At 46.4% G+C, this 26,681-nt stretch overlaps 1 protein-coding gene across 5 annotated transcripts in view; it reads right to left on the bottom strand.

Moving 5' to 3' along the window:
* The window catches only part of PARD3B (par-3 family cell polarity regulator beta), a 697,616-nt gene that overhangs the window by 519,232 nt on the left and 151,703 nt on the right, over positions 1 to 26,681 (bottom strand). For all 5 annotated transcript variants that reach the window (XM_070732030.1, XM_070732029.1, XM_070732032.1 and 2 more), the window contains exon 4: positions 6,155 to 6,264. In XM_070732030.1, the coding sequence (XP_070588131.1) occupies positions 6,155 to 6,264 (110 nt within the window). The remainder of the gene's footprint in view (positions 1 to 6,154; positions 6,265 to 26,681) is intronic.

A 26,681-nucleotide genomic window follows, 5' to 3' on the forward strand; every position in this document is an offset into this window, starting at 1 on the left:
CAGTCTCAAAATGGGTGAGCAGTGTGGTTGGGCGGTAGGAAAAGCAATTAGGATGCTTGGCTGCATAGCTAGAAGTATAATAAGCAGGAAGAGGGAGATTGTGATCCCGCTATATACAGCGCTGGTGAGACCACATTTGGAATACTGTGTTCAGTTCTGGAGACCTCACCTACAAAAAGATATTGACAAAATTGAACGGGTCCAAAGATGGGCTACAAGAATGGTGGAAGGTCTTAAGCATAAAATGTATCAGGAAAGACTTAATGAACTCAATCTGTATAGTCTGGAGGACAGAAGGAAAAGGGGGGACATGATAGAAACATTTAAATATGTCAAAGGGTTAAATAAGGTTCAGGAGGAAAATGTTTTTAATAGGAAAGTGAACACAAGAACAAGGGGACACAATCTGAAGTTGTGTGTGAGAAAATATTATTTTACTGAAAGAGTAATAGATCCTTGGAACAAACCTCTAGCAGACGTGGTTGGTAAATCCACAGTAACTGAATTTAAAAATGCCTGGGATAAACATATATCCATCCTAAAATAAAATACAAAAATAGTATAAGGGCAGACTAGATGGATCATGAGGTCTTTTCTGCCATCAGTCTTCTATGTTTCTATGTTTAGGAATATATGTTATATTAATCCACAGTCATGTTCAAGTTAATTGAATCTATATTTATGTTCATATCTCAAAGGACCACCAGACTTGAAGCTTATTAATCTTGCTGAATTTAGACAGCCAGATTGAAAATGGTTCATGCCTGAGCATGTTACAACATAATTTTGGTAAGCATTGAGTGTAAATTGTTTATTTTCACTCAGACTATCTACGCAATTTGATTGGTAAATTTGTGCAATTTGAACTTCCTGTTAATTTGTTACATGTTGGAGATAAACAACTAAAAAGTACAATAGAGATTTAAGTCCCTACTGACAATTCTGTTAAAGCAAAAGCTTCATGCATTTTTTTGCCTACTATAGTTCACTGATCTATAAACTAATAGCTTGAAATTATTCTAAAAAGTGTTTAAGAAATGTTAAAATTACTCCTTGAAAACTGTTTAGGAAAGAAATATTTATCTCTCTTTGGGCAGGAACTATGAAATGCTTGTTCAAGTGCTAGACTGCCTCCCAGGACGCTTCAAGGAAATAGACTTCACTTGGTGACATCCTTGGGCAGTGACCATTCAGTTACAAAGTAATTTTGCAACATTGTCACCCAAAGGTGCTTTTTCAAAAGGCAACTGGGGTTTTTTTTTGAAGATGTTTTGCTTCTCATCCTAGAAGCTCATCAGAAATCAATCTTCCTTCCTTTCTCCCTCCCTCCCTCCCTCCCTCCCTCATTCACTCACTCACCCTTCCCCTCCATCCATCCAATTGTATATACAGTGATCCCTCGATTTTCGCGGGGGTTACGTTCCAAGACCTCCCGCGAAAATCGATTTTCCGCGATATAGCAGCGCGGAAGTAAAAACACCATTTTTGGCTATGGACAGCCAAAAACTACCCCCACGCACCCTTTTTCAAGGCAGCACAAGGAGCCGGGCTTGAAATTAGGGCAGGGAGCGATTAAAGTGTGGAAGCCGACAAAGATTGCTTTGAATGTCGGCTGCCCCCGCCCCCCCAGCACCCGCCCGCCCGCCGTTTGCCCGCCCGCCGTTCGCCGCTCACCCGCCCGCCATTCACCCGGCCACCCGCCATTCGCCCGGCTGCTTGCTCGCTGCTTGCCCGTTCACCCATTCGCCCGCCTGCCCGCCCACTCGCCGCTCGCCCGCCGTTCGCCCGCCGTTCACCCGGCCGCTCGAGAGCAAGAGGGGGAGAGATAGAGAAAGAGAGAGAAGGAAAGAAAGAGATGAGAGAGGGAGGAAGAGAGTGTGAGGGAGGAAGAAGCAAGATAGAGAAAGAGAGAGAGAGAAAGATGAGAAAAGAAGGAAGAGAGTGAGAGAGAGGAAGAAAGAGAGAGAGAGAAGAGTGGAAGGAAGAGAGAGAGAAATGATAGAAAAAAGTGGAGAAAAAAAGAGAAATTAGAAAATGATTGAAGCAGATAATGACAGGAAAGAAAGAGAAAGAGACAGAGAAGTGACTCTTGGTGATGACATATGACGTCATCGGGTGGGAAAAACCGTGGTATAGCAAAAAAACCGTGGAGTATTTTTTAATTAATATTTTTTGAAAAACCATGGTATAGCGTTTAGCAAAGTTTGAAGCCGCGAAAATCGAGGGGTCACTGTATAGTAATCCCTCGCTACTTCACGGTTCATCTTTCATGGATTCGCTATTTCACAGGTTTTCAAAAAGGGCTTAAATCTATTAAATCCATTAAAAAATTTAAATCCATTAAAAATTCATAAAATTCTTCTACGGTACTACTGTACTCTATTAAAGAAACTGGTAGGATATCACATGTAGTTCCAGCTGAGAAACATTATAGAATGACTGTTTAATACAAAGGGTGGGTTTTAAAGTCCAAATACTCGTTAAATACATAAAAATATCTTTCCTCTACTTCACGGAAGTTCATTTTTCGCGGGTGGTCTTGGAAAGCATCCCCAGTGAAAAACAAGGGATCACTGTATCTGTTTTAAATACTATCCTTAGTAATAATCCAGGTAATACTAGAAAGAAAAAAAAGAGTGACATATACAGGATCAGGTGAAGAAGACCTTACTAGTTATCTCATACTATAAACATATAAACAGCTGTCAATCTACTCATTAGTCCAGAAGTGCTATTGATAAATGCATTGCAATGGCTATAACTTCAGAGATCAGGCATAAGTACCATTAATTCAGCCCTGAGGTAGCTTCAAATGGTCACTGAACAAATTTATTTCTTTATTTTTCACGTTTTTGAACCACCCATCTCCCTCAGAGGGGGACTTTGGGCAGTGAGTTTTTAAAACAAATTAAAAACACTGTTTTTAAACAGTGAATTTTACACCTATATTCTAGGTGTAAAAATATTAACACCTTTATACACAGTTTTAACTATCTAAATAACTCAATGACAAAAGTACACAATAGAGAGGAGAATGATCACTTTTTCCAAATGTTAGACTCATAGCTAATCACCTGTTTAGCAGTATACCTTGCTAGAAATGCAAAACAGATTGGTGTAATCAATTTAATATTGGTGATTTATAAAGGAGACATTGCCAAAGAAGAATACTCGTACTATTAAATGATTCAGCAGCATCCAAGAAAGTTTCAGAGTGGATTTCTTTGCTTATATGTGCATTGCTAATAGGGCAAGTTCTCTTAGTATAAATTAAATATTTTTGTTTAATCAATCTAGCTTAATATTTTGTAGTTTCTAATTAAATTGTTTAAACTGTTTGCTAAAAGTCCTGTGATGATTTTATCATCTGCATTGAAAGCGGACTTATACAGTTCAGCATTTATTGTATAATTTCCCTTCCTGAAAATTAATGCTGGCAGCTTTTTCTTCAGTTCCATGGATCTAGAATTGTCGGTGCTATACATTTTCATTAATTAATACTATTTTATCTCTATAGTTAGAATTTTTTCTTTTTGTAACCAGCTATTTTTTCTCAATAATACTTCTATATTTGCATTTAGATTTTCAATTATCCTCCTGACAGAATTTAGTACCGGTAACTTATTTTAAAAAGTATTTAATTTTCTTTGTTTATGGTAATTATTATGAAGCTTTTCATTAAGACTTTTTTTTTTCATTTATTCATTCTTAATATAATTACACCACACATAGTGAATTCAGGTTTGGCTTTTCTGCTAATTGTCAAGCTAATGAAGTACCTTGTTTGGCTCCATTTTCAAAGGATCTTTATTTAATGAAAGCCATGAATTTATCTGCGCTTTATGATCCATTAAATACAGTATACTGTTTTCTTAGGTTTCGAACTAATTCATGTATATGTATAGCTACAGGGTGGTTTCTTTTAATTGTTCCTGCATTGCTTTATATCCTACGGAGAGGGGCGGCATACAAATCTAAATAATAATAATAATAATAATAATAATAATAATAATAATAATAATTTTCATTATTTGATTTGTAGTTTCCTTATTTTTTTCTTTTATTAGACACATTTTAGTTTTCTCACTACAGTAGTACAAAGTTTTCTCACTACAATACTATTTCAAATGCACCTCAAACAGCAGCACTTAATAAATAGGATAATCTAAAAAGTCAACCAGGATCAAATCTAATTGGTACTTGAATAGTATACCACAAGAAAATCGCAGTGTTATAGGCTAAACAAGGAAGTTGAAAAAAATATTGGCAAAATATGTGTCATTTTATTCTTAAGAAAACAACATTGAAATGTTCATGTAATCAAGCACAAATCAAACTACTTCCTCTATGTTTAAGTTTACTTTGATTTTAGATTCTTGCAAAGTCATTAGATCTTTGTTTGAAGAAGATTTGAGCAATTATACATGTAATATACTAGAAATTACCACTAACTATAATCCAGCAAATACAAATACTCTGTATATCAGTAGCAAGAATGGTTACCAGAATATAAAATGATCTTATTTGATTTTTAATTCAGCTGAAATTTAATTAAACTTCACTAAGGAACAAGTGTTTATATCAAATATTTTTTTTCCAATGTATACATTTATGTAGGGGTGTGTGTGTGTGTGTGTGTGTGTGTGTAACTAGAAGTGCCAGCTGGGACCAAATGCAGCGGCTACATTAATAACTATGTGAAACTGCTCTGAAGAGTAATTTTTCTCATTTCTAGTAAAACATTGAAGATGTTTTGATTTTGTGAGTTTTATAGCATCTGGAATTTTCTGTATTCCATTGAGATGAAAAATAATACTTGTACAACACACGTTTATATAGAAGGAATATCAGACATTCTGCTTATCATTTCTTCAGAATTCCTCTCTTTTTTCTCTTTCTTTCAAGTATACCCACACATACTGTAGTTCTTCATATCAGGCAAACATTTTTAATGTTTGTAATTGATGTTTTTCATTAATAGAACATCACAATATATTTTATCTACTTCATTATATACATTCTATCCTATATTTACTTATTTCTTATTTTTCATCGGTCATTTCATATTGTATCACAGTTCTTTCTTTTTTTCCTAATCCAATTGTACCATTTGTTTCATGTTTCATAGTATTCTGAATTGTTTAATCCCTGTCTATGAAGAGGTCAGTCTGTCCATTTCTGCACACCTGTAAATTTTAGCTATAAATACATTTTCTGGTGGAGTTCATAGTTCCCTCTAAGCTGAGCAGTGAGCAATCGCTCACTTAAAAATCATCATCAACTCAGAGTTTTCCAAACCTGCCCAGAAGCCGAGAGGGAAAGAGTGAGAGGGAAGGGGAGAGAGAGGAAGAGAGGAAGAGAGAGAAACAGATAGAAAAAAGAGAGGAAGGAAAAGAGAAAGAAAAAGAATGGGAGTAAGGAAGAGAGAAAGAAAATCAAAATCTAGTTTGAAACTAGCTCAACTATTTAAGTGGCATTTTGATATTGATAGAGTTGCCCTATTATGAGCTCACTGTTATAGACACACAGTACAGTATTTTATTTTGAAATTCTCTGAGGCAAAATGGTGGGTTTTTTGTTTGTTTGTTTGTTTGTTTGTTTATTTATTTATTATTTCTGTGCCGCCCAGTCCCGAAGGGACTGCCGCTCAGACACTATAATTTTCCGCCCACCCCCCCAAAAAATTAGAGGGAACACTGGTGGGGTTGAGTTGTTTTTCCAGTATTGTGTGTATGCTATCCTCTTAGCTGTTGTAATATTTTTAGAATTTTCATAAATTTCAGGAGCAGTTTTATAGCATACCCAGTTGTTGTAAAAAAAGGATTTAAGAAAACACATTATTGGAATTCTGCTTTAAGTATTTTGCATTTGAGTTTTTACTAAGGGAAAGTCAGGTTGTAATCCAGTGAGCAAAATAGTACTGTAGCTTCAGAACAAATATTTTTCTTCCATTCGTTTTTTACTGGGCAGGAAAGCTTCTCAAACAAATTGGGAAGATTGTCCCAGATATTTCTGAATATTTTTTTTGCCAAAAGTCACTCTTTGAGTACTTATAACAAAGCTTAATAGAATATAAACTGCTTAACAATGTTTTTTGTAAGAATCCTAATATTGCTAGGAACAATGTCAGAATCTGAAAGCACAAGATACTTACTGACACAGAGGACTTCAAAGTATGGTGATTAGCATGTGAAGCTCCTGGCACAAAATCAGCTGGCTGTCCCACAGTTGGATCACTACTCCTTCTAACCAAAAGAGGAGTACCTAGAGAGAGAGAGAAAGGAATTTTATTTGATTAATTAGGATTACATTACAATCATTCACTTTTATAACATTATATATTTATAATAGCTTCCGTGGATGCTTCTCCAGATGCCAGTTCAAATGAAGAAGAGCTGGTCCCAGGGATGTTTGGAGAAGACGTGAAGGGACATTAGGAGATTGCCCGAGATTCCGAGCCTGGAGCAGCAGTTGCAGAAGGACAACCAGACAAATGGCTGGCTGAATTAGGGACAGGAGAGGCACAGCTGCAGCCGAGAAGCTCAGAGATTTTGGGCAGACGGAGCGCAGCTGCAGCTGACCAGCAGAGATCAGGAAGAACTGCTCCCTCCTCAAGAGCTGACAGCACATGCATAAGGCTAAGGAAGAAGGCACAATGAAGGTCAGCTAGGCTACTTGTGAGGCGCTAGCCTGGTCCCTCTTGATAGGCTGTACCATGGAGCAGCTATTTAGCTTGGCACATGGAGAGAAACAATGCTGGGACAACTCATCAATGCAGTGGTGTATGTTCTTCAGTCACTGTGATTTTCGACTTGCTCCCGGACCTGAATTTGGTATCTTGGACTATGGATCATTCCTCTTTAACTTTGAACATGCTTTACAGACGTGCCTTTGCCCTGGGGAGTTGGTCCTGGGTTTTTCCTGGACTAGACTATTAAATCCTTTGGGGTCTACACTGGTCTTGAAATAGGGAATTTCTGGGGGAAACTATTAAGTGCTTTTAACATCCATGGTATGTGCATGTGTGAGTGGGACAGGATAATATTTCTACAAGGATTTTGGAATACCTTACAAAACAACCTACACTTGCTTTTTTTTAGTATGGAAAAGAAAACAAAAAATATTTTTAGTGAGATTTCCAAATATGTCAAGAAAAACATGTTGTGTGCTAATAAAATCCACAATATATACCATACCCGATTGTAAAAAGGAATTAAGAAAGCACATTACTTTACTGGATCAGTCATTAAGATTAGCAGCCTGTGATAAGCAGATTCTACATGATTTAGTCCAATTCCCTTTTAAAAGGAATAGGTTGCAATCATCATATCCGATGTTAAAAATCAAGAGTTTCATTATTTATTATCAAGAAATTTTCTATTTTATCATTCTAAATCTCCTTATATTAATTTTAATGGTTGATCCTATGTTTTAATATTGTAACAAAGGGGAAATATTCTCTCTGTGTATTTAGAATCATGAGACTAGACAGTGAAATAATAGTAAATAATTATTTATAAAATGTATATGTTGCATGAGTTTGGTCAGTTTACAATTGTTAAAAACATTTGGGAGGGGGGAAACCTTAACAACACAAAATAATGGGAATGGCAACAAACCCCAAACTCAAAAATAAACATAATGGAAGAAAGGGACATCAATCATCCTTGACAAAAGGCAGGCTGAAGAGCCAGGTGGTGGTCTTCAAATTATCAGGGAGATGGGGACTGGTTTTTGGAGGGGGTGGGGGTTGGAGGGGCGAAACCTAAGTCAAACGACAGGCATTGTTGCACCAAAGGCGCACTTCCAGTGACCAAGTAAATGATATTGTTTAATTGATGGAACTGCACCATGTTAACCTTGACTGAAGTAATTTGATAAAGCACATGTATGTGAAAAAGATATTCTTTCCTTTTAAAAAAATTGGGGCAGAATATAGAATACTGGAATACGTATATTGTACATGCATTTAAAATAAACTATTTGTCCTATGTGTCCCATTATTAAAAATTCCTAATATTGATCTCCCTCTATACTATATTGATAAAACTATCCTTCCTATATACATGAACCTTTCTCCAATAATTTGTTTTATTTATTTATTTATTGAACTATGCAGCCCAATTCCCAAAGGACTCTGGGCAACTTCCAACTAATAATTTATATGATGACATTAATAGTCGTGAAGTCGTGTCTAGCCCATCGCGACCCCATGGACAACATTCCCCCAGGCCTTCCTGTCTTCTACCATCCCCTGAAGTCCATTTAAGCTCATGCTGTCTTCTTCAGTGATTCCATCCAGCCACCTCATCCTCTGTCGTTCCCTTCTTGTTTTTCTCTCAACTTTTCCTAGGGTTACGCTTTTCTCCAGTGAGTCCATCCTTCTCATTAAAGTATTTGAGTTTCATCTTCAGGATTTGGCCTTCTAAAGAGCAGTCAGGGTTGATCTACTCTAGGACTGACCAGTTTGATAGCCTGGCAGTCCAAGTTACTCACAGTAGTCTTCTCCAGCATCATAGTTCAAAGACCTCAATTCTTTGGTGCACAAGCCTTCCTTATGGTCCATACATTGCCACTGGGAAAATCAAAGTCTTGATTATCCACACTTTTGTTGGCAGGGTGATGTCTCTGCTTTTTAGAATGCTGCCTAGATTTGTCATAGTTTTCCTCCACAGGAGCGAGTATCTTTTAATTTCTTGGATGTAGTCCCCATTTGCACTGATCTTGGAGCCCAGGAAAATAAAATCTGTCACTACCTCCATTTCATCCCCATCTATTTGCCAGGAATTGAGAGGACTAGATGCCATGATCTTAGTTTTCTTAATGTTGAGTTTCAAGCCAACGTTTGCATTTTCCTTCTTCACCCTCATCAAGAAATTCTTAGTTCCTCTTCACTTTCTGCCATTAGTGGTATAATCTGCACATTTGAGGTTGTTGATATTTATCCAAGCAGTCTTAATTCCAACCTGTGATTCATCTAGCCCCTCCTTTTTCATGATATGCTCTGCATATAATTTAAATAGGCAGGGCAACAATATTCAGCCTTGCCAAACTCCTTTCTCAATTTTGAACCAATCAATGGTTCCATGTCCACTAATGCTTCCAGACCTGCATATAGGTTTCTCAAGAGACAAATAAGATGGTCTGGTACTCCCAACTCTTTAAGAACTTGCCACAATTTGTTTTGCTCCACACAATTAAACGCTTTAAAAGGTCAATGAAGCAGAAGTAAAAGTTTTTCTGGAACTCCCTAGCTTTCTCCATGATCCAGCATATGTTGACAATTTCATCTCTAATTCCTTTGCCTCTGCTGGTAGTTCTTACTTTGGGTAGTTCTCGGTCCACATACTGCTGGAGCCTAGCTTGTAGGATAATGAGCATAACTTTACTAGCATGTTCAATGAGTGCAAGGGTGTGGTAGTTTGAACATTCTTTGGCATTGCCCTTCTTTGGAATTGGAATGTAAACTGACCTTTTCCTGTGGCCTGTGGCCACAATTGAGCTTTCCAAATTTGCTGGCAAATTGAGTACAGTGATCCCCCGGGTATCGCGACCCCGATCATTGCGAACGGGCTACATCGCGATTTTTCAACCCGGAAGTAAAAACACCATCTGCGCATGCGCACCCTTTTTTCTATGGCCACGCATGCGTAGATGGTGTTCCCCGCCGGGCAGATCAGCTGCTGGGCGGCTTCCCTGGGTCTTCCCCCTCTTGCTGGCGGGAGGGCGAGAAGCCCCCCCAGCACCCGCTCGCCCGCCCTTCGCCCGCCCTTCGCCCGGCCACCCGCCATTTGCTCGCTGCTCGCCCGGCCACCCAGGTTCGTTTGGCTTCGGGACTCAGTTGGGAAGCGGCACGGGTGTTTTAAAAGGTCTCCGCCGGCATGAGGGGCTTCTTAGCACCCCCCCAAACCCGGGTTGGGGGTTCGGGGGGGTGGTAGGAAGCCCCCCATGCCGGCGGAGACCTTTTAAAACACCCGTGCTGCTTCCCAGCTGAGTCCTCAAGCCAAGCGCAGAAGTTAGCCTTGAATCCCTTTGAATCCCACCGCTTCTGCTGGATACGGGCGATGGGCGGGGCGAGCTGCCACAGCCCCTGGCTTCCGCGCCGCTCGTCCCACCCACCGCCCGTATCCAGCAGAAGCTGCTGGATTCAAAGTGCTGGGGTGGGGGGCTGTCGGGACACCCCCCACCCCAGCACTTTGAATCCCGCCGCTTCTGCTGGATACGGGCGATGGGGGGCGAGCTGCCACAGCCCCTGGCTTCCGCGCCGCTTGTCCCACCCACCTCCCGTATCCAGCAGAAGCTGCTGGATTCAAAGTGCTGGGGTGGGGGGCTATCGGGACACCCCCCACCCCAGTACTTTGAATCCCGCCGCTTCTGCTGGATACGGGCGATGGGGGGGGCGAGCTGCCACAGCCCCTGGCTTCCGCGCCGCTCGTCTCACCCACCGCCCGTATCCAGCAGAAGCTGCTGGATTCAAAGTGCTGGGGTGGGGGGCTGTCGGGACACCCCCCCACCCCAGCACTTTGAATCCCGCCGCTTCTGCTGGATACGGGCGATGGGGGGGCGAGCTGCCACAGCCCCTGGCTTCCGCGCCGCTCGTCCCACCCACCGCCCGTATCCAGCAGAAGCTGCTGGATTCAAAGTGCTGGGGAGGGGGGCTGTCGGGACACCCCCCACCCCAGCACTTTGAATCCCGCCGCTTCTGCTGGATACGGGCGATGGGGGGGCGAGCTGCCACAGCCCCTGGCTTCCGCGCCGCTCGTCCCACCCACCGCCCGTATCCAGCAGAAGCTGCTGGATTCAAAGTGCTGGGGTGGGGGGCTGTCGGGACACCCCCCACCCCAGCCCTTTGAATCCCGCCGCTTCTGCTGGATACGGGCGATGGGGGGGCGAGCTGCCACAGCCCCTGGCTTCCGCGCCACTCGTCCCACCCACCGCCCATATCCAGCAGAAGCTGCTGGATTCAAAGTGCTGGGGTGGGGGGCTGTCGGGACAAGCCGCGCACAAAGGCCGAGGCGAGGCTGAGCAGGAGGAGAAGCCAACCAGCGAGGCGGTGGGCTGGGAGCCGCAGGCGAAAGGAGCTCGGGCATCGCGGCGGCCCCGCGGCGGCCCTTTCCCTCTCCAGGCTGCGGGCGGGGTCCGGAGAACAATGCCCGAGCTCCTTTCGCCTGCGGCTCCCAGCCCACCGCCTGTCTCCAGCTGCCCGGTTTAGCCAGGACACGAGCGGCGAAATGACTTGGAGGAATGTGAAGCTGAAACCGGCCGGTTTCAGCTTCACATTCCTCCAAGTCATTTCGCCGCTCATGTCCTGGCTAAACTGGGCAGCAGGAGACAGGCTTTGAGTTTTTGGCTGCGGGGGGAGAAGTAGGACTTTCCTAACTCCCTCGCCCCGCAGCCAAAACTCAAAGCCTGTCTCCTGCTGCCCGGTTTAGCCAGGACACGAGCGGCGAAGTGACTTGGAGGAATGGGAAGTCCAAACCGGCCGGTTTCAGCTTCACATTCCTCCAAGTCATTTCGCCGCTCGTGTCCTGGCTAAATCGGGCAGCAGGAGACAGGCTTTGAGTTTTTGGCTGCGGGGGAAGAAGTAGGACTTTCCTAACTCCCTCGCCCCGCAGCCAAAACTCAAAGCCTGTCTCCTGCTGCCCGGTTTAGCCAGGACACGAGCGGCGAAATGACTTGGAGGAATGTGAAGCTGAAACCGGCCGGTTTGGACTTCCCATTCCTCCAAGTCACTTCGCCGCTCGTGTCCTGGCTAAACCGGGCAGCAGGAGACAGGCTTTGAGTTTTGGCTGCAAGGGGAGAAGTAGGACTTTCCTAACTCCCTCACCCCGCAGCCAAAACTCAAAGCCTGTCTCCTGCTGCCCGGTTTAGCCAGGACACGAGCGGCGAAATGACTTGGAGGAATGTGAAGCTGAAACCGGCCGGTTTGGACTTCCCATTCCTCCAAGTCACTTCGCCGCTCGTGTCCTGGCTAAACCGGGCAGCAGGGGACAGGCTTTGAGTTTTGGCTGCGGGGCGAGGGAGTTAGGAAAGTCCTACTTCTCCCCCCGCAGCCAAAACTCAAAGCCTGTCTCCTGCTGCCCGGTTTAGCCAGGACACGAGCGGCGAAGTGACTTGGAGGAATGGGAAGTCCAAACCGGCCGGTTTCAGCTTCACATTCCTCCAAGTCATTTCGCCGCTCGTGTCCTGGCTAAACCGGACAGCAGGAGACAGGCGGTGGGCTGGGAGCCGCAGGCGAAAGGAGCTCGGGCATTGTTCTCCGGACCCCGCCCGCAGCCTGGAGAGGGAAAGGGCCGCCGCGGGGCTGAGTGGGCGGGGTCCAGAGAACAATGCCTGGCGCCGCGCTCCGATGCCCGAGCTCCTTTCGCCTGCGGCTCCCAGCCCACCGCCTCGCTGGTTGGCTTCTCCTCCTGCTCAGCCTCGCCTCGGCCTCTGTGCGCGGCTTGTCCCGACAGCTCCCCACCCCAGCACTTTGAATCCAGCAGCTTCTGCTAGATACGGGCGGTGGGTGGGACGAGCGGCGCGGAAGCCAGGGGCTGTGTCAGCTCGCCCCCCCATCGCCCGTATCCAGCAGAAGCGGCGGGATTCAAAGGGATTCAAGGCTAACTTCTGCGCTTGGCTTGAGGACTCAGCTGGGAAGCGGCACGGGTGTTTTAAAAGGTCTCCGCCGGCATGGGGGGCTTCCTACCACCACCCCCGAACCCCCAACTCGGGTTTGGGGGGTGCTAAGAAGCCCCCCATGCCGGCGGAGACCTTTTAAAACCCCCGTGCCTGTCGGGCGCGGCAGCAGCGAGGAGTTTGCGTGGGCGGCGGGAAACCCCAATCTTCGGCTCCTCGCTGCTGCGGCGGAAGTAAAAACACCATCTACGCATGCGCAGATGGTGTTTTTACTTCCGCAGCGCTACTTCGCGAAAACCCGCTCGTTGCGGGGGGTCCTGGAACGGAACCCTCACAATGATCGGGGGATCACTGCATAGTACTTTTACTGCATCCTCTTTTAAGCTTTTTAATAGCTCAGATGGAATACTGACACCTCCACTAGTTTTGTTGTTGCTCAGACTTCCTAATGCCCATTTGACTTCACATTCCAGAATGTCTGGCTTAAGGTCAGTGACCACCCCATCATGGTTATCAGGAATGTTAAGCTCGTTTTATATGATACATCCATAGTGCTATCTATTCTTAGTTCCCATAGCATTTGTCTATACTCAACTGATTTAATTATAATATCTGGATCCTTAGCCAACTGGCATAATATCTCAAACTTTTCTCGATGTAAATTATGCCAATATAGATTGTTCATTTTTTCATTCCTTCAAAATCAATTTTTCAACAGTCTGTATACCACTCCCTGAATGTTAAAAATATTTAATTTCAAAATATTGTAATGCTTCATAAAAGTAGACAGCTATTTTTAAAATAGTATTTTAGCTCTGATGCTCTTCTAAACAAGAACCAGCTAAAATTTTATATGAACTATGTCTTGGTAGGAGCAAATAGTCCTTTTCTGAGCAATTCCATCTTATTTTGGTTTGAAATCTTAAATGAAACATTTACTGGTTCATTGTTTTTCTTTCTCTTCTAGCTTCTTGTTGCTATTTATACATTTAGTACATTATACAGTGGGGCTGAAAAAAATCTGGAAGACCACTAGATAACCACAGTCAGAGGTCAATGAAAAGAATGTCATGGTCTGATAGTCTGATCACTGGATCAACTTATTCTGATTTGACTTATAACAAATCATAAAAAGAACTAAATTCATATTGTGGAGATATTTATCAATATATAAACAAGATGCACAGAAGTTATCAACATGTAGATTATTGTACTCATGTTTTCTTTCCTGTATATTTAGTGTTAGATTTTGCAATTACCTACAAAAATTCCAGTTTTTCTTAACACTAAGAAGGGTTAATTTATCTGTAATTTTAAAAAATCAGACGGAATCCTAATCATACATAAATAGTACAATATGTTTGTAATTCACATTAAAGAACAAAATTATTACAATGGAGTGTAAAACAAAAACTAGACCAGTGTTTCCCAACCTTTTTTGAGCCGCGGCACATTATTCATATTTTCAAAATCCTGGGGAACACTGAAGGGGGGCGGGGCGGGGGGGCGGGCTAAAGAAAAGTTTGGACAAAAAAACCCTCTCTCTTCCTCCCTTTCGCTCTATTTCTCCCTCTTTCTCTCTTTTCCTTCCTTCCCTTCTTTCTCTCTCTCCATCCCTTTCTTTCTTTCTTCCTCTCTTTTTTTCTCTCTTTCTCTCTCCCTCCTTCCCTTCCTCTGTCTTTCTCTCTCCCTTGCTCTCTCTCTCTGTCTCTCTTGCTATCTCTTTCTTGCTTTTCTCTCTCTCTCTTGCTCTCTCTCTCTCTTTCACTGTCTTGCTATATGTCTCTTTCTTTCTCTTTGCCTCTCTTGCTATCTCTCTTTCTTTCTCTCTCTTTCTCTCTCTCTGTCTCTCTTGCTATGTCTCTCTTTCTTTCTCTTTCTCTCTCTCTCTGCCTCTCTTGCTAAGTCTCTCTTTTTCTCTTACTATGTCTCTCTTTCTTTCTCTCTCTCTCTGCCTCTCTTGCTATGTCTCTCTTTCTCTCTCTCTTTCTCTATCTCTCTTTCTCTTTCTCTGCCTCTCTTTCTTGCTCTGTCTCTCTTTCTCTGCCTCTCTTGCTATGTCTCTCTTTCTTTCTTTCTCTCTCTCAGCTGACTGCAAGCGGGAGCCCTGACGGCGGCAGCTGGACGTGCTGCTGGACACCGTATATGCCAGGCCCGCAACGCCAGCAGCACGTCCAACCGCCACCGTCAGGGCTCCCGCTTGCAGTCAGCTGAGAGAGAGAGAGAGAGCTCCCTCTCGCCGCCGACATCTCCCTGCGACTGCCTGCGGCCGCTGCGGCCACCCCCCCCGCTCCCATCGCCAGTGCCCTCCCGCCGGGCCACAAAGGACACTTGCCGCAGGTCCAACCGCCACCGTCAGGGCTCCCGTTTGCAGTCAGCTGAGAGAGAGAGAGAGAGCTCCCTCTCGCCGCCGACATCTCCTCGCGACTGCCTGCGGCCGCTGCGGCTGCCCCCCCCGCTCCCAACGCCAGTGCCCTCCCGCGGGGCCACAAAGGACACTTGCCGTGGATGCCAGAGAAGTTCCAGCTGGGCGGGGCGCTGCCGGTACTTCCGTCCTGGGGCTCCCGCTCGCAGCTGTCCCCCGGCTCCTGCTCGATGCCGCGGTTTTCGGCGCTCTCCTGCTGGGCTCCAAAGAAGGAAGGCGGGAAAAAGCCTTTTTCCCGCCTTCCTTCTTTGGAGCCCAGCAGGAGAGCGCCGAAAACCGCGGCATCGAGCAGGAGCCGGGGGACAGCTGCGAGCGGGAGCCCCAGGACGGAAGTACCGGCAGCGCCCCGCCCAGCCGGAGCTTGGCGGCACACCTGGCCATGTCTCGCGGCACACCAGTGTGCCGCGGCACACCGGTTGGGAAACGCTGAACTAGACAATAAAAAAACATTTAACAACATTGAAATACAATAGCCAGAAATGAACAAATTAACTTTTGAAACAAGAATAACTTTATACTGCTTCTTTAATAAAAACAAAATACCTGAGTAAAATTAAGTCCAGCTGCATACACATTTGAACTATTGAGCTTCAAGTAGTTAGAATCACTTCCTTTAGAATTTGACAACTCTGAATAAAAAAAATCTAATTAGCATGGCAAGAGAAGTAAAAAGAGAATTAAAAAAATATCAAGCTAACTGTGATAATAGTTATCACAGTTTTCTTGATTTTTTTTTTAATTTCTCTGACCCAGCTCACAGCTATAGTGGTTGCTGCTAGATGAAGTAGCATTCTGGGTGATTATGCAGCGTCAAGTCAGCTTTGACCACTAATTTTCTCCAGAAGGATTTGTTCCTAATCTTGTTTGTCAAGTCTTCTAATTGTGCACTCATCACTATTGTAATTAAGCCAATCCACCTTGGTTCTAGTCACTTTCTTTTCATACTTTATTGCATTATAGACTTTTCCAGAGAGTTAAGTCTGATTATTTGATTATTGGGTCTGAAAGAATTTGAGTCATTTGTGCCTTATCCCAGTTCTTTGTCAACAATCTCTTTCATCCGGTTGTGTACATGCTGTGGTTTTCTGACTTGTATATTGTTTTTGCACTAGATGCTCTGAAATTCTCATTTTTCTAAACACATTCCACAAGTTTACATTACACCATGTAACAATTTTCAAAAAAAAATTGTTCCCAGTTGTTAAGTGTGTTTTCCTGATTGTTTGTACCTTAAATGAATAGAATGACAGCGCCGGACTTACCCGGCGGCAGACTTTGCTGGAGGGACCGGGAGACACGGTCCCTCATGGTGGCCGCCATTTTGGATCCCGGACGAAGTCTCGCGATGCGAGACTTCGCTCGGGAGGTCAGGGCTGATTGGCCAGGCTCCTGATAGGTCCGGGCGGGGCCTGCTTGCCCTATATAAGGGCGAGCAGGCCCGGGGCTCTCCCTTTTCGCCCGGACTCCAGAGCCTCGAGCAGACATTTGGTAGTCTGCTCGCGGCCGCCATTTTGTGGTCAGCCTCGTGCGAGGCGCCATTTTGTGGCCTGGTTGCATTGCGAAAAGCCTTCTTCTACAGCGGAGCCAGCATCGGCTGGGCTCCGCTCCGGTTTGGAGCCCCATTGTGCCCATTGGGGGTGGTGGGAGTGCTGCCTTGGTGGCCTTGCGCTTCACGGGGGTTGCCTGGGTGCATTGAGGCCTTGTGTATAAAAGGCCTGGTGGTGGGCCTTGCTGCCACTGTAGGGAGGGGTTGTGGTTTGGCCCCCTGGGGGGGTTGCACTTCGGAGGCCTCCTTTTTAGGGCAGGCCTTGCCTTGTGAGTGCAAGGTCCTTTGGGGGGGTTGTTCACGCCCTTTCCTCTCCTTTGTTAAACAACTGTTTGAAGTCAGTGTAATGGCTCCTAAAAAGCGGCCAGCTCAGGCCCTCCCGGCGCAACCGGTGGTGCGGCCTAGGAGGGCTGCCAGGCCGTCAGCCCGGGCTCGGGCTGCGGCAGATGGGCCCCCGGGGGTGGTCCCGGTGGTGGTGGGGGTTTTATGCCCACGGTCCCTCAACCCGAGGTTTCCCCTTCTCTTTCTTGGGCCAGGGTCCTGGAGCGGCTCGACGACCTGGAGCGGTGGCGGTCGGGTGCTGGCCCGGAGGGGCTTCCCATGACTGCGGCCGCAGCCTGGGGTGCCGACCACGAAGAGGAGCCGGCCCAGGAAGGGCAGGTGGCCCACACCGCGCAGCTGGCACACACCGTGCAGATGGCCCCGGCGGGGCAGGTGGCCCAGTCGGGGCAGTGGTCCTCGGTGCAGGGACCAACTAGGATGGGTCCCCCGTGGATGGCTTCTACCCCTTACGGGGCAGGTGAGGTCGCACCACACGTAGGCACTTCACCGCTCCTTCCCGTGCAGGGTCCCGGGTTTCTCCCGCCTGCATTGGGGAGTGGCACCAGTTTCATGGGGGCTGCTGCGGGCACCTGTGGACAGGTCTGGTCCCCGCCGGCCCCGCCAGTAAGGGCCCCGGGGGTATCTTTCCCACCTGGGGCGGGGGTGGGGGGTTGGATCCCTCCTCAGTCGGCCATTATGCCACCGCCCCCTTTTGTGTATCCATCCGGGCTTGGTGTGCTGGGATCGGGGGCCACCACGGTGTGGGACCCGTTCGCCAGCATCAAGCCTGGGGCCATCCCTTGTGGGTTGCCCGCGACGCCTTTAGGCTACCATCTTCACCCGTCAGTGAAGGAGGCAATATGGCGGGGGGAGTATGTCGATCTTTTCTCCATTTTAAACAGGGAGGTCCCTAAACAGGACAAGGAGGTGGTCCCTGGGGAAAAGGTTAAGAAAACAAAGGTCACAAAGTGCTTCAGCTCTTGGCTGTACGCCTTTCTGACCTTTGCGTCGGTGGTAATTCAGAGGCAGCCGGGAAGGGCCGCTGCCTTGCTGAAATATATCGACCTCATTGCGAGGGCCCACTTTGAATATGGGGGTACAATATGGAGGCATTACGACAAGGGGTTCAGGATGCGTATTGCCCATGACCCCTACTTGCCCTGGGATATGGTGGTTCCGGACCTGTAGTTCCAGGCCACGCATATGTCAGGGAAGGAGGGCTGTGATAGGACCGATAGCGGTCACTTTATGGAAGAGGAGCCCGTGACACCCGCGCCGGCCAAAGCCGTGGCGAGTGCCGTCGGGAAAGGGGCCTCTTTGGTGTGTCACGAGTTCGCTGCAAAGGGGGCGTGTTTTCGTCCCATTTGCAGGTTTCGCCACACCTGCGGGAGTTGTGGGGGGAACCATTCCGCAGCCGTGTGCCCCCGCCCCAAAAAGGGGGCTGAAAAGAAGGGCGGGGGTCCCCCAAAGCCTCCCCCACCTGTTGGGGGAAAAGGGGCCCAGCCCAATTAATTTGCGAGTGCTTGAGGGTTGGTTGGGTGACTACCACCCTCGCCCGAGAGCGGACGCTCTCTGGCTAGGCTTCTCAGAGGGGTTTCGGATCCCTTACAAGGGTGTTAGGAGGGCCTTCATGTCTGACAACCTTAGGTCGGTTGTTGGGCATGAAGACATTGTTAGGGAGAAGATTCGGAAGGAGGCGGCCGAGGGCAGGGTCCTCGGGCCCTTCCCGGAACCGCCCTTCCCGAATCTTCGTGTGTCTCCCTTAGGTGTGGTCCCCAAAAAGGCGAGTGGTGAATTTAGGTTGATTCACCATTTGTCTTTTCCAAAAGGGGAGTCAGTGAATGATTTCATTCCTGACGAGCTGTGTTCAGTCCGGTATGCGTCCTTTGATGCAGCCGTGACTATGGTTAGGAAGTGTGGGGTGGGAGCCCTTATGGGTAAATGCGACATTAAGTCGGCATTCCGGCTCCTCCCCATACACCCAGACGACTTTGAGCTGTTGGGCTTCCATTTCGAGGGGGGTTATTACGTGGACAGAGCTTTGCCCATGGGGTGCTCTGTCTCGTGCTCGCTTTTCGAGAGTTTTAGCACCTTTTTGGAGTGGGCGCTCAGGAGGCAAAGTGGTCTGGGTACTGTCGTTCACTACCTTGATGATTTCCTGTTGGCGGGACCTGCGCATTCGGAGCAATGTTTCGCTCTGATGCAGGACTTCGCAGCCCTTTGTGCTCAATTAGGGGTGCCTTTAGCCTCTGAGAAGACCGAAGGCCCTGCCACCAGGATTACCTTTCTGGGTATTGAATTGGACTCAGAGGAGCAATCTTCCAGATTGCCCCTAGAGAAGTTGGTCAAGATCAAGCGGAAGCTTGATGAAGTGCTGGGCTGCCGGAAGGTGACCCTACGGCAGCTTCAGGAATTGGCAGGCATTCTTAATTTTGCCTGTCGGGTAGTTGTGCCTGGTAGGGCTTTTTCCAGGAGGTTGTATGACACGATGAAGGGGCTCCGTTTGCCCCATCATCGTACCCGCCTTTGCGCTGGGGTCAGGGCTGACCTCGGCGTGTGGCGGGATTTCTTGGTCAGGTTTAATGGTTTGTCTTTCTGGAGGCACGAGCTTCTTTTGGAAGCTGAGTTGCAGCTCTGCTCTGATGCCGCGGGGACTTGTGGTTTTGGGGTGGTGTTAGGTGACCAGTGGTGCCGGTCGGCATGGCCTCCGGAATGGAGTGCCTCTTCGTTGGTTAAGGACCTGACGTTCTTGGAGCTCTTCCCCTTAATAGTGGCCTTAGAGCTTTGGGGGGAGCAGTTTAGGGACAAGACCGTGCACTTTTGGTGTGACAACCTAGCGGTTGTCCATGTGGTGAATGCCCTGTCCTCGAAGAGCGACAGGGTCATGCGGCTTGTCCGCCATTTTGTGCACAGGTCCTTGTCGCTAAACGCATTGTTTTTGGCTAAGCATGTCCCCGGGTTGGAGAATGGGGTCGCTGATGCCTTGTCCCGTGGTCAGTTGTCCAGGTTTTGGACCCTGGCCCCATGGGCCCGAGAGTTGCCAGAAGCGTTCCCCAGCCACCTCTGGAGTCTGGGGGGGATCCAGAGTGGTGGAGAGACGAGGCATCCCGGGCAATCTCCTTGTCTGTAGCGCCCGGCACCCTCAGGGCGTACCAGCGCGCAGGTAAGGAGTTTGGGGAGTTCAGGCAGGGCAGGGGTTACCAGCTTAGTTGGCCTGTCCCTGTAGAGCACTTGGCCGAGTTTTGTGTCCAGCTTAGGCAGCGTGGCCTGTCAGTTAGGACGATCCAGTCCCGGTTAGCCGGCCTCGCCTTTCTGTCCAAGGCGGGGGGGTTTGCAGATCTTTCGGGTGACTTTCGCATCCGGAAGATGCTGGAAGGCTGGCTTAGGGAGCAAGCTGGGGCCCCTGGTGACACTCGTCAGGCGCTGACGGTGGAGCAGCTGTCTTTAATCAACGTGGTTTTTGGCAGTCTGTGTTCCTCATTGTACGAGGCCCGTCTTTTTAGGGCAGCGACTTGTGTCATGTTTTTTGGGGCCCTTAGGGTCAGCGAGGCCATGGCTTCATCTCAGGCTGACACTTCGCTCCGAGCCTTCCAGTATGCTGATCTGGCCTTTAGACAAGGGGGGGTGTCCCTTGTAGTAAGGCGGTCCAAGACAGATCAGCTGCACAGAGGGGTTACTATCCAACTTAGTGCGGCCACCGACCAGTCGGTGTGTCCAGTGGCCGCCCTACAGCTTTATTGTGGTATGCGGGGGTCAGGTCTGGGGTACCTGTTTAGACATGGGGATGGGACCCCTCTGACCCGTTTCCAATTTTGGGCGCTAGTATCCAGGGCAATGGCCCAGGTGGGTATGGATCCCTCCGGTTACGGAACGCATTCGTTCCGTATTGGAGCCGCCACTAGCGCGGCACTTTCTGGTTTCCCGGCCCATCGGATTTGGGAGATCGGCCGCTGGCGGTCAGCGGCATATTTGGGTTATGTTAGGCCCGCTGAGGATCCTAGGCAGGGCTTAGGCTAGGTAACCTCTCTCTCTGTGTGTGTGTCCTCTTGCAGGTCCCCAGGCTAACATGAAACCGACGGCGCTGCTGGGTGGCCACAGCATGATTTTTTGGGCCGGCCGCTCGGCAGCCAGGAGCGCCATCGGGACCCAGCTGTCCCTGGGGCAGTGGGTCAGGGTTGCCTGGATGGGCCGGAGAGGTATGCGGTGGGAGGGTCTCCTGCCGGCGTTGCTGGGCGGTCAGCATTCTGTGGCTGCGCCCGGCAGTATGGGGGGCGGCTCCTGGAGTCGTACCCAAGTGGGTTTGGGTGGGCAGCGTCCTGTGGCCGCACCCAGGTGGCTGGTATTGCACTTAGGTGGCAATGACCTGTGCATACTGGGAGGCCTGGCGCTGATCATTCAGGCACGCGAAGACCTGCAAAGGCTTCGCGAGGTATGGCCCACCACGCAAGTGGTGTGGTCAGAAATATTACCTAGGCTTGTGTGGAGGGACGCCTCTTCCCTTAGGGCCATTCACCGGGCTAGGCGACAGGTGAATAGGGCTATGGGTAAAACTGTTAGGGAACTAGGGGGTGTGGTAGTGCCCCATCCCCTTATCACAATAGACCGGCCATGGCTTTACCGGGCCGATGGCGTTCACCTGTCTGAGCGGGGGAACGCCATCTTCTTACAGGACCTGCAGCGGTCTCTGCGTGAGCTGGCGCAGCTAGAGGGGGGAGTCGGGGGGCCAAGATAGAGATCTGACCCCCACTCCTGTGGCAGGTTAGGGGCGGAAAACTGGGGTGGTTTAGCAACCGCGCGTTCTCCCTTGGGCATCTTTGGGGATGATTGACAGGTTCTCCGCAAGCTCATGGAGGGAGTTTCTGCCTGAGCAGCTGGGGGGAACCTGTCTTTTGGTCCTGCACCTTTAATTCCCGGATTCGGGTTAGCCGGTGGGATCCCCCTCATGCACAGCATGGCAGGGTCGCAGGTGACGGCCTGGCCCTCACCTGGACTTGCATCGAGATACGCCCATGAGTTGCCCAGGAATGTTTTTTGGCATAACGTCATTTCCGCCCCGGAAGTAGTTGTTTGACCCTGCAGGTCCAGTTCCGGGTCATAGTTGATTATGCTAATTTATGCAAAGTATTGAATAAATTATGCAAATTTATGTTAATAAAAATGACCCAATTTAAATCCAGCTCTTGTGTCCGTGTCGTTACTCCGTCTCTCCAGCAAAAAAATTATTATTCCCTGTAAACTTTGCTTTTGTGGTCAGCACAATGATATTTTGAAATTGATCTATTTTTAAGGATATTCGCAATATTTCAAGATACTTAAGAAGCTTCTGGAATTGTGAGAACTATCAAGAAGTTTCTAGAACTGTCCAGAATTATCTAGAACTTTCTGGGACTGTACAGAATTGTAGGTAGCTGTATAACTACAGTTATATAGGGCCACTATAGCCCTTCCTGAGAGACAGGATCTAATTGATTGGGATTGCATAGTAAGTGGCCATCAGACAAAGGGGTATTGACCTAGACTGACAGGTGTGAATTCAATATCTATTCAGATTCTGATAACAACAGTATTCACACTTTACCCCACACCCATTACAGGAGGAGCTTAGAAATGTAAATGTATATATATTGTGTTACTCTGGTACCGGGTGATCAATTTTGCTCTGCTGAATCCTCAGTACACTCTTGTACTTTAATACTGCATGGAATAAATACCATTTTTATCAAGTTTGGAGAGACATCCTTTTTTCTTACAGTACACAGCAACATAGTCAATTTAGATGGCACCAAAAGGTTGCATGCATCCACCAGACGCATTTTGTTACATATGTGGCCAGTTTATGAAGACGAGAGCGAAAAGTACTCTGTGGAAGCATCTGCTAAGATGTGTGAGGCCTACAAAGCATACTTCAGCATGCCTGTTGGTGACCAAGACAAACCATGGGCTCCTCATTTCACATGTGTGCACTGCAAGAAAACTCTTGAAGGTAAGCGCTACTCTCTTAAATAGCAGATTAACTGTGTTAATATTGTAAATATCACTAGTCATTAGTGTGAAATAGGCCTAAATCAAATTTTCAATCCAAATTTTATTTTGTTTGCTTATAGGTTGATACAGGGGAGAGAAGAGAGCCATGCATTTTGCTATCCCGAGAATTTGTCATGAACCGACTGATCACTCAACAAATTGCTACTTCTGCATGGTGGACCCTTCCAAACATTGCACTGGCAAAAATGCACCGCCTGTAACGTATCCTGACATTCCTTCATCTATTGCCCCAGTACCACACTGCCCTGAACTTCCTGTACCAACACCTCCAGACAGAGCTACACCACCTTCAAAAGAAAGCAGCAGGTCAGACACCGAGGAAGACGTTGAAGATCACAATTTCTTTTCATATGCAGATGAGGAGCAGAAGCCGTACTACCCTAACCAAAAAGACTTCAACAATCTGATCAGAGACCTTGGTCTCTCCAAGTCCAACGCTGAGCTTCTGACATCAAGGCTCATGCAATGGAACTTATTAGATGAAAGCGTCCAAGTCACAGATCAGAGGAAGTGTCACCAAGTTTTTTCCATCTTCTTCAGTCATCAAGATGGACTGTGCTTCTGCAACAATGTGGCCAGTCTATTCGAGGATATAGGTATCACCTGTAACCCGAATGAGTGCCGCCTCTTCATAGACAGCTCATGAAAGAGCCTCAAAGCCGTCCTGCTTCACAATGGGAACAGGTATCCATCTCTTCCTGTAGCTCACTCAGTGCACCTGAAAGAGGAATACACCACTGTCAAGATGTTGCTAGGTGCCTTGAAGTATGATGAGTACGGCTGGGAAGTTATCAGAGATTTCAAAATGGTGTCATTCCTGATGGGCCTCCCAGGTGGTTTTACTAAGTATCCTGGCTTTATTTGCCTTTGAGAAAGCCGGGATACTGAAGCGCACTACCACAGGTGGGACTGGCCTCAGCAGACAGAGTTCACTGTGGGGAAGAACAATGTAAAGTGGGAGCCACTGGTGGACCCACACAAGATGCTGATGCCACCACTACACATCAAGTTGGGGCTCATAAAACAATTTGTCAGGGCTCTAGATAAGGAGTTGAGAGTTTTCAATTACCTCCAAGATCTTTTCCCTAAGCTGTCTGAAGCAAAGATCAAAGCTGGTGTCTTCGTCGGACCACAAATCAAGAAGATCATAGAGTGCAGTGAATTTCCCAAGAAGCTGAATAGGAAGGAGAGAGCAGCTTGGAACAGTTTTGTCGCAGTGGTTCGTGGCTTCCTAGGCAATCATAAAGATGAAAACTATGTACAACTGTTTCAGACTCTGATAAAGAACTATGCTGCAATGGGCTGCAGGATGTCACTCAAAATCCATATCCTTGATGCTCATCTTGATAAGTTCAAAGAGAATATGGGAGCTTATTCAGAGGAGCAAGGCGAGCGCTTTCACCAGGACATTATGAACTTTGAACACCGTTACCATGGACAATATAACAAAAACATGATGGGCGACTATATTTGGGGATTGATTCGTAAATCTCAGAAAACCGCACACTTCTGAACAGTTTTTGGTAATCTGTGTAAATTTGCAATGCAAATTTCTTAGTCTGACTGTATAACTGAGAAGATGCAAAATCGTCTGTTTCTATAGTAAAAATGTATAATTTTCGTTGCCATGGTCACAAAAGTGAAGTTTATGATGAATGTAAGCAATTTTTAATTTGTTTTAGACATAAGCAATTGGAATATAACATTTAAAAGCTGGGAACAAAATTTGTGTTACATAATACCACTATTGACATTCTATAATAAATGGAGTATATATTGACTTGTTTTTAATATTATTTGACTTTCTTAGGCATCCCTTCATCAATGTTTCTTATATTTTTCTAAAGTCATCTTGAATATTTGGCTTCTTTCTTCCCATGTAGGGCTCTAATCTGTATTGGATTATTTTAAGCATTATCTTGCTAGCATAGAAATTAATGATATTGTAAGAAATTTTGCACACCCTATTAATGGCAATTTGTTGGCCAATGTGTCATTCTCCAGATTTCTTCCATAAATTGGTTAGAAGCTGTACTGATTCTTGCTTTGTTTGTCATATTTCAATAAATATTCCATCACTTTGTGGCTTCCCAAACTGATAATAATAGAGCACTAATCTAAAACCATTTTAGAGGTTTCTATATATTACAGATCTTACATATTACATACCTATATTATCTTCAGGAAATACAGGAAATAGGAAATATCTTCAAAGGTATTTTGGAGGTTAACATCTCTATTGTACAGACTCTCAGAAAATTCCTTTCATTTTTCTTTGATCTTTTTTATCATTCTCAGTTTTGGATTTCTCCCCCACTCTGTTCTTAAGATTTGTAATAGTTTGTTCTGAGATCCACTTTGTTTTCTTCTAATTCTTAATCTTTGGCAGTCTGTTTTCACATTCATCTTTAATGTTTTTTTTAATTTTTGTACATTAAAAAGGTTTCTTCTATATAATGAATCCTGCTGATTTGCTCGTGTTCTGGCTGGATTGTTACACACTCTGACAATAATAGAGTGGCATTATTTGCCTACGAGTTATGAACTCAGCCCACATCCAGTTCAATCCTGACTGATTCAAAGTTGATTTAGTCTTCCATCCTTCCAATGTCAGTAAAATGAGGATCCAGATTGTTGGGGGCAATATACTGACTCTATAAATTGCTCAGAGATGGCTGTAAAGCATTGTGGAGCAGTATATAAGTCTAAGTGCTATTGCTAGTGCTTAATTTTAATTTTATTGCTAATGTTAGGTTCCTCTTTGATATTTCCAACTTTGGCATGCCAACTTTAACTGATATGATTCAGTCATTGACTGCATTATAGGCCAGTACTGTTCTTGCTATTACCTCCATAATTATGTCCTTTTTTAATGTCCTGAGTAGTAAATACTGTTAATTTCAAATATTAAGTATCCAATTCCAGTCTATCTCAGCTCACTGATGCCTAAAATGTAAATGCGTAGTAGATTCATTTCACCTTTCATAGTGCTGAACATGGTCACATTTCTTACATTCCATGCACTCACTGCAATTCTGTCTTTGCAGCTTCACATTTTCTTTCCCTGCAGGCAACATCAGAAACTAAACATCTCAAAGGCTTAAATCTAGCCATTTCATAAACACTATTTGTACTCTAGGATTATATATTGCGATGGAGGCAGAATGAGAACACGACACAAAGAGCTGGAAGAAACGGGTCACTTTATTGTTTAATATAATAACTGATTATTAACTCATAATCAGGACCTGCAGAGGCCAATCATACAAGGAGGGCAGAAATTCCTGATTTTTAACCTTCCTGGGCAACTATGGGTGTAACTCCTTGACGATCAAGGTAAGGGGTCAAACCCATCACCATGTTCTAGGCCACGCCCACAATGCATGTAGGAGGGGATCACCCTTCCATCCCCGTTGAAGGAATGGGTCAGGTGAGTCCCAAAGGCATCCCCCCTCCAATTGCTCAGGCAGGTCGCCGCCCGGAGTTCCTGGCGAGGGGCCACCCATCACCTCCCAAAAGATGCCCTAAAGGAGAATGCGCAGTTGCTACTGCTGCCCCTTTCCGCCCCTTACCTGCCAGACCCCAGTGACCAAAGGGATAAGCCAATTGCAACCAAATTGAAACTAAAGTGCGGCGCACCCCCTAACCAGTCCATCCTCACTCTCCAGTGTGAAGTAGGCAAAAAAATGGCCGCAATGAAGGTTGAAACTGCAAAAAAATCCTACT

Source organism: Erythrolamprus reginae, chromosome 1 (assembly GCF_031021105.1).
Source record: "Erythrolamprus reginae isolate rEryReg1 chromosome 1, rEryReg1.hap1, whole genome shotgun sequence".
In the NCBI taxonomy this organism is placed as follows: Eukaryota; Metazoa; Chordata; class Lepidosauria; order Squamata; family Dipsadidae; genus Erythrolamprus; species Erythrolamprus reginae.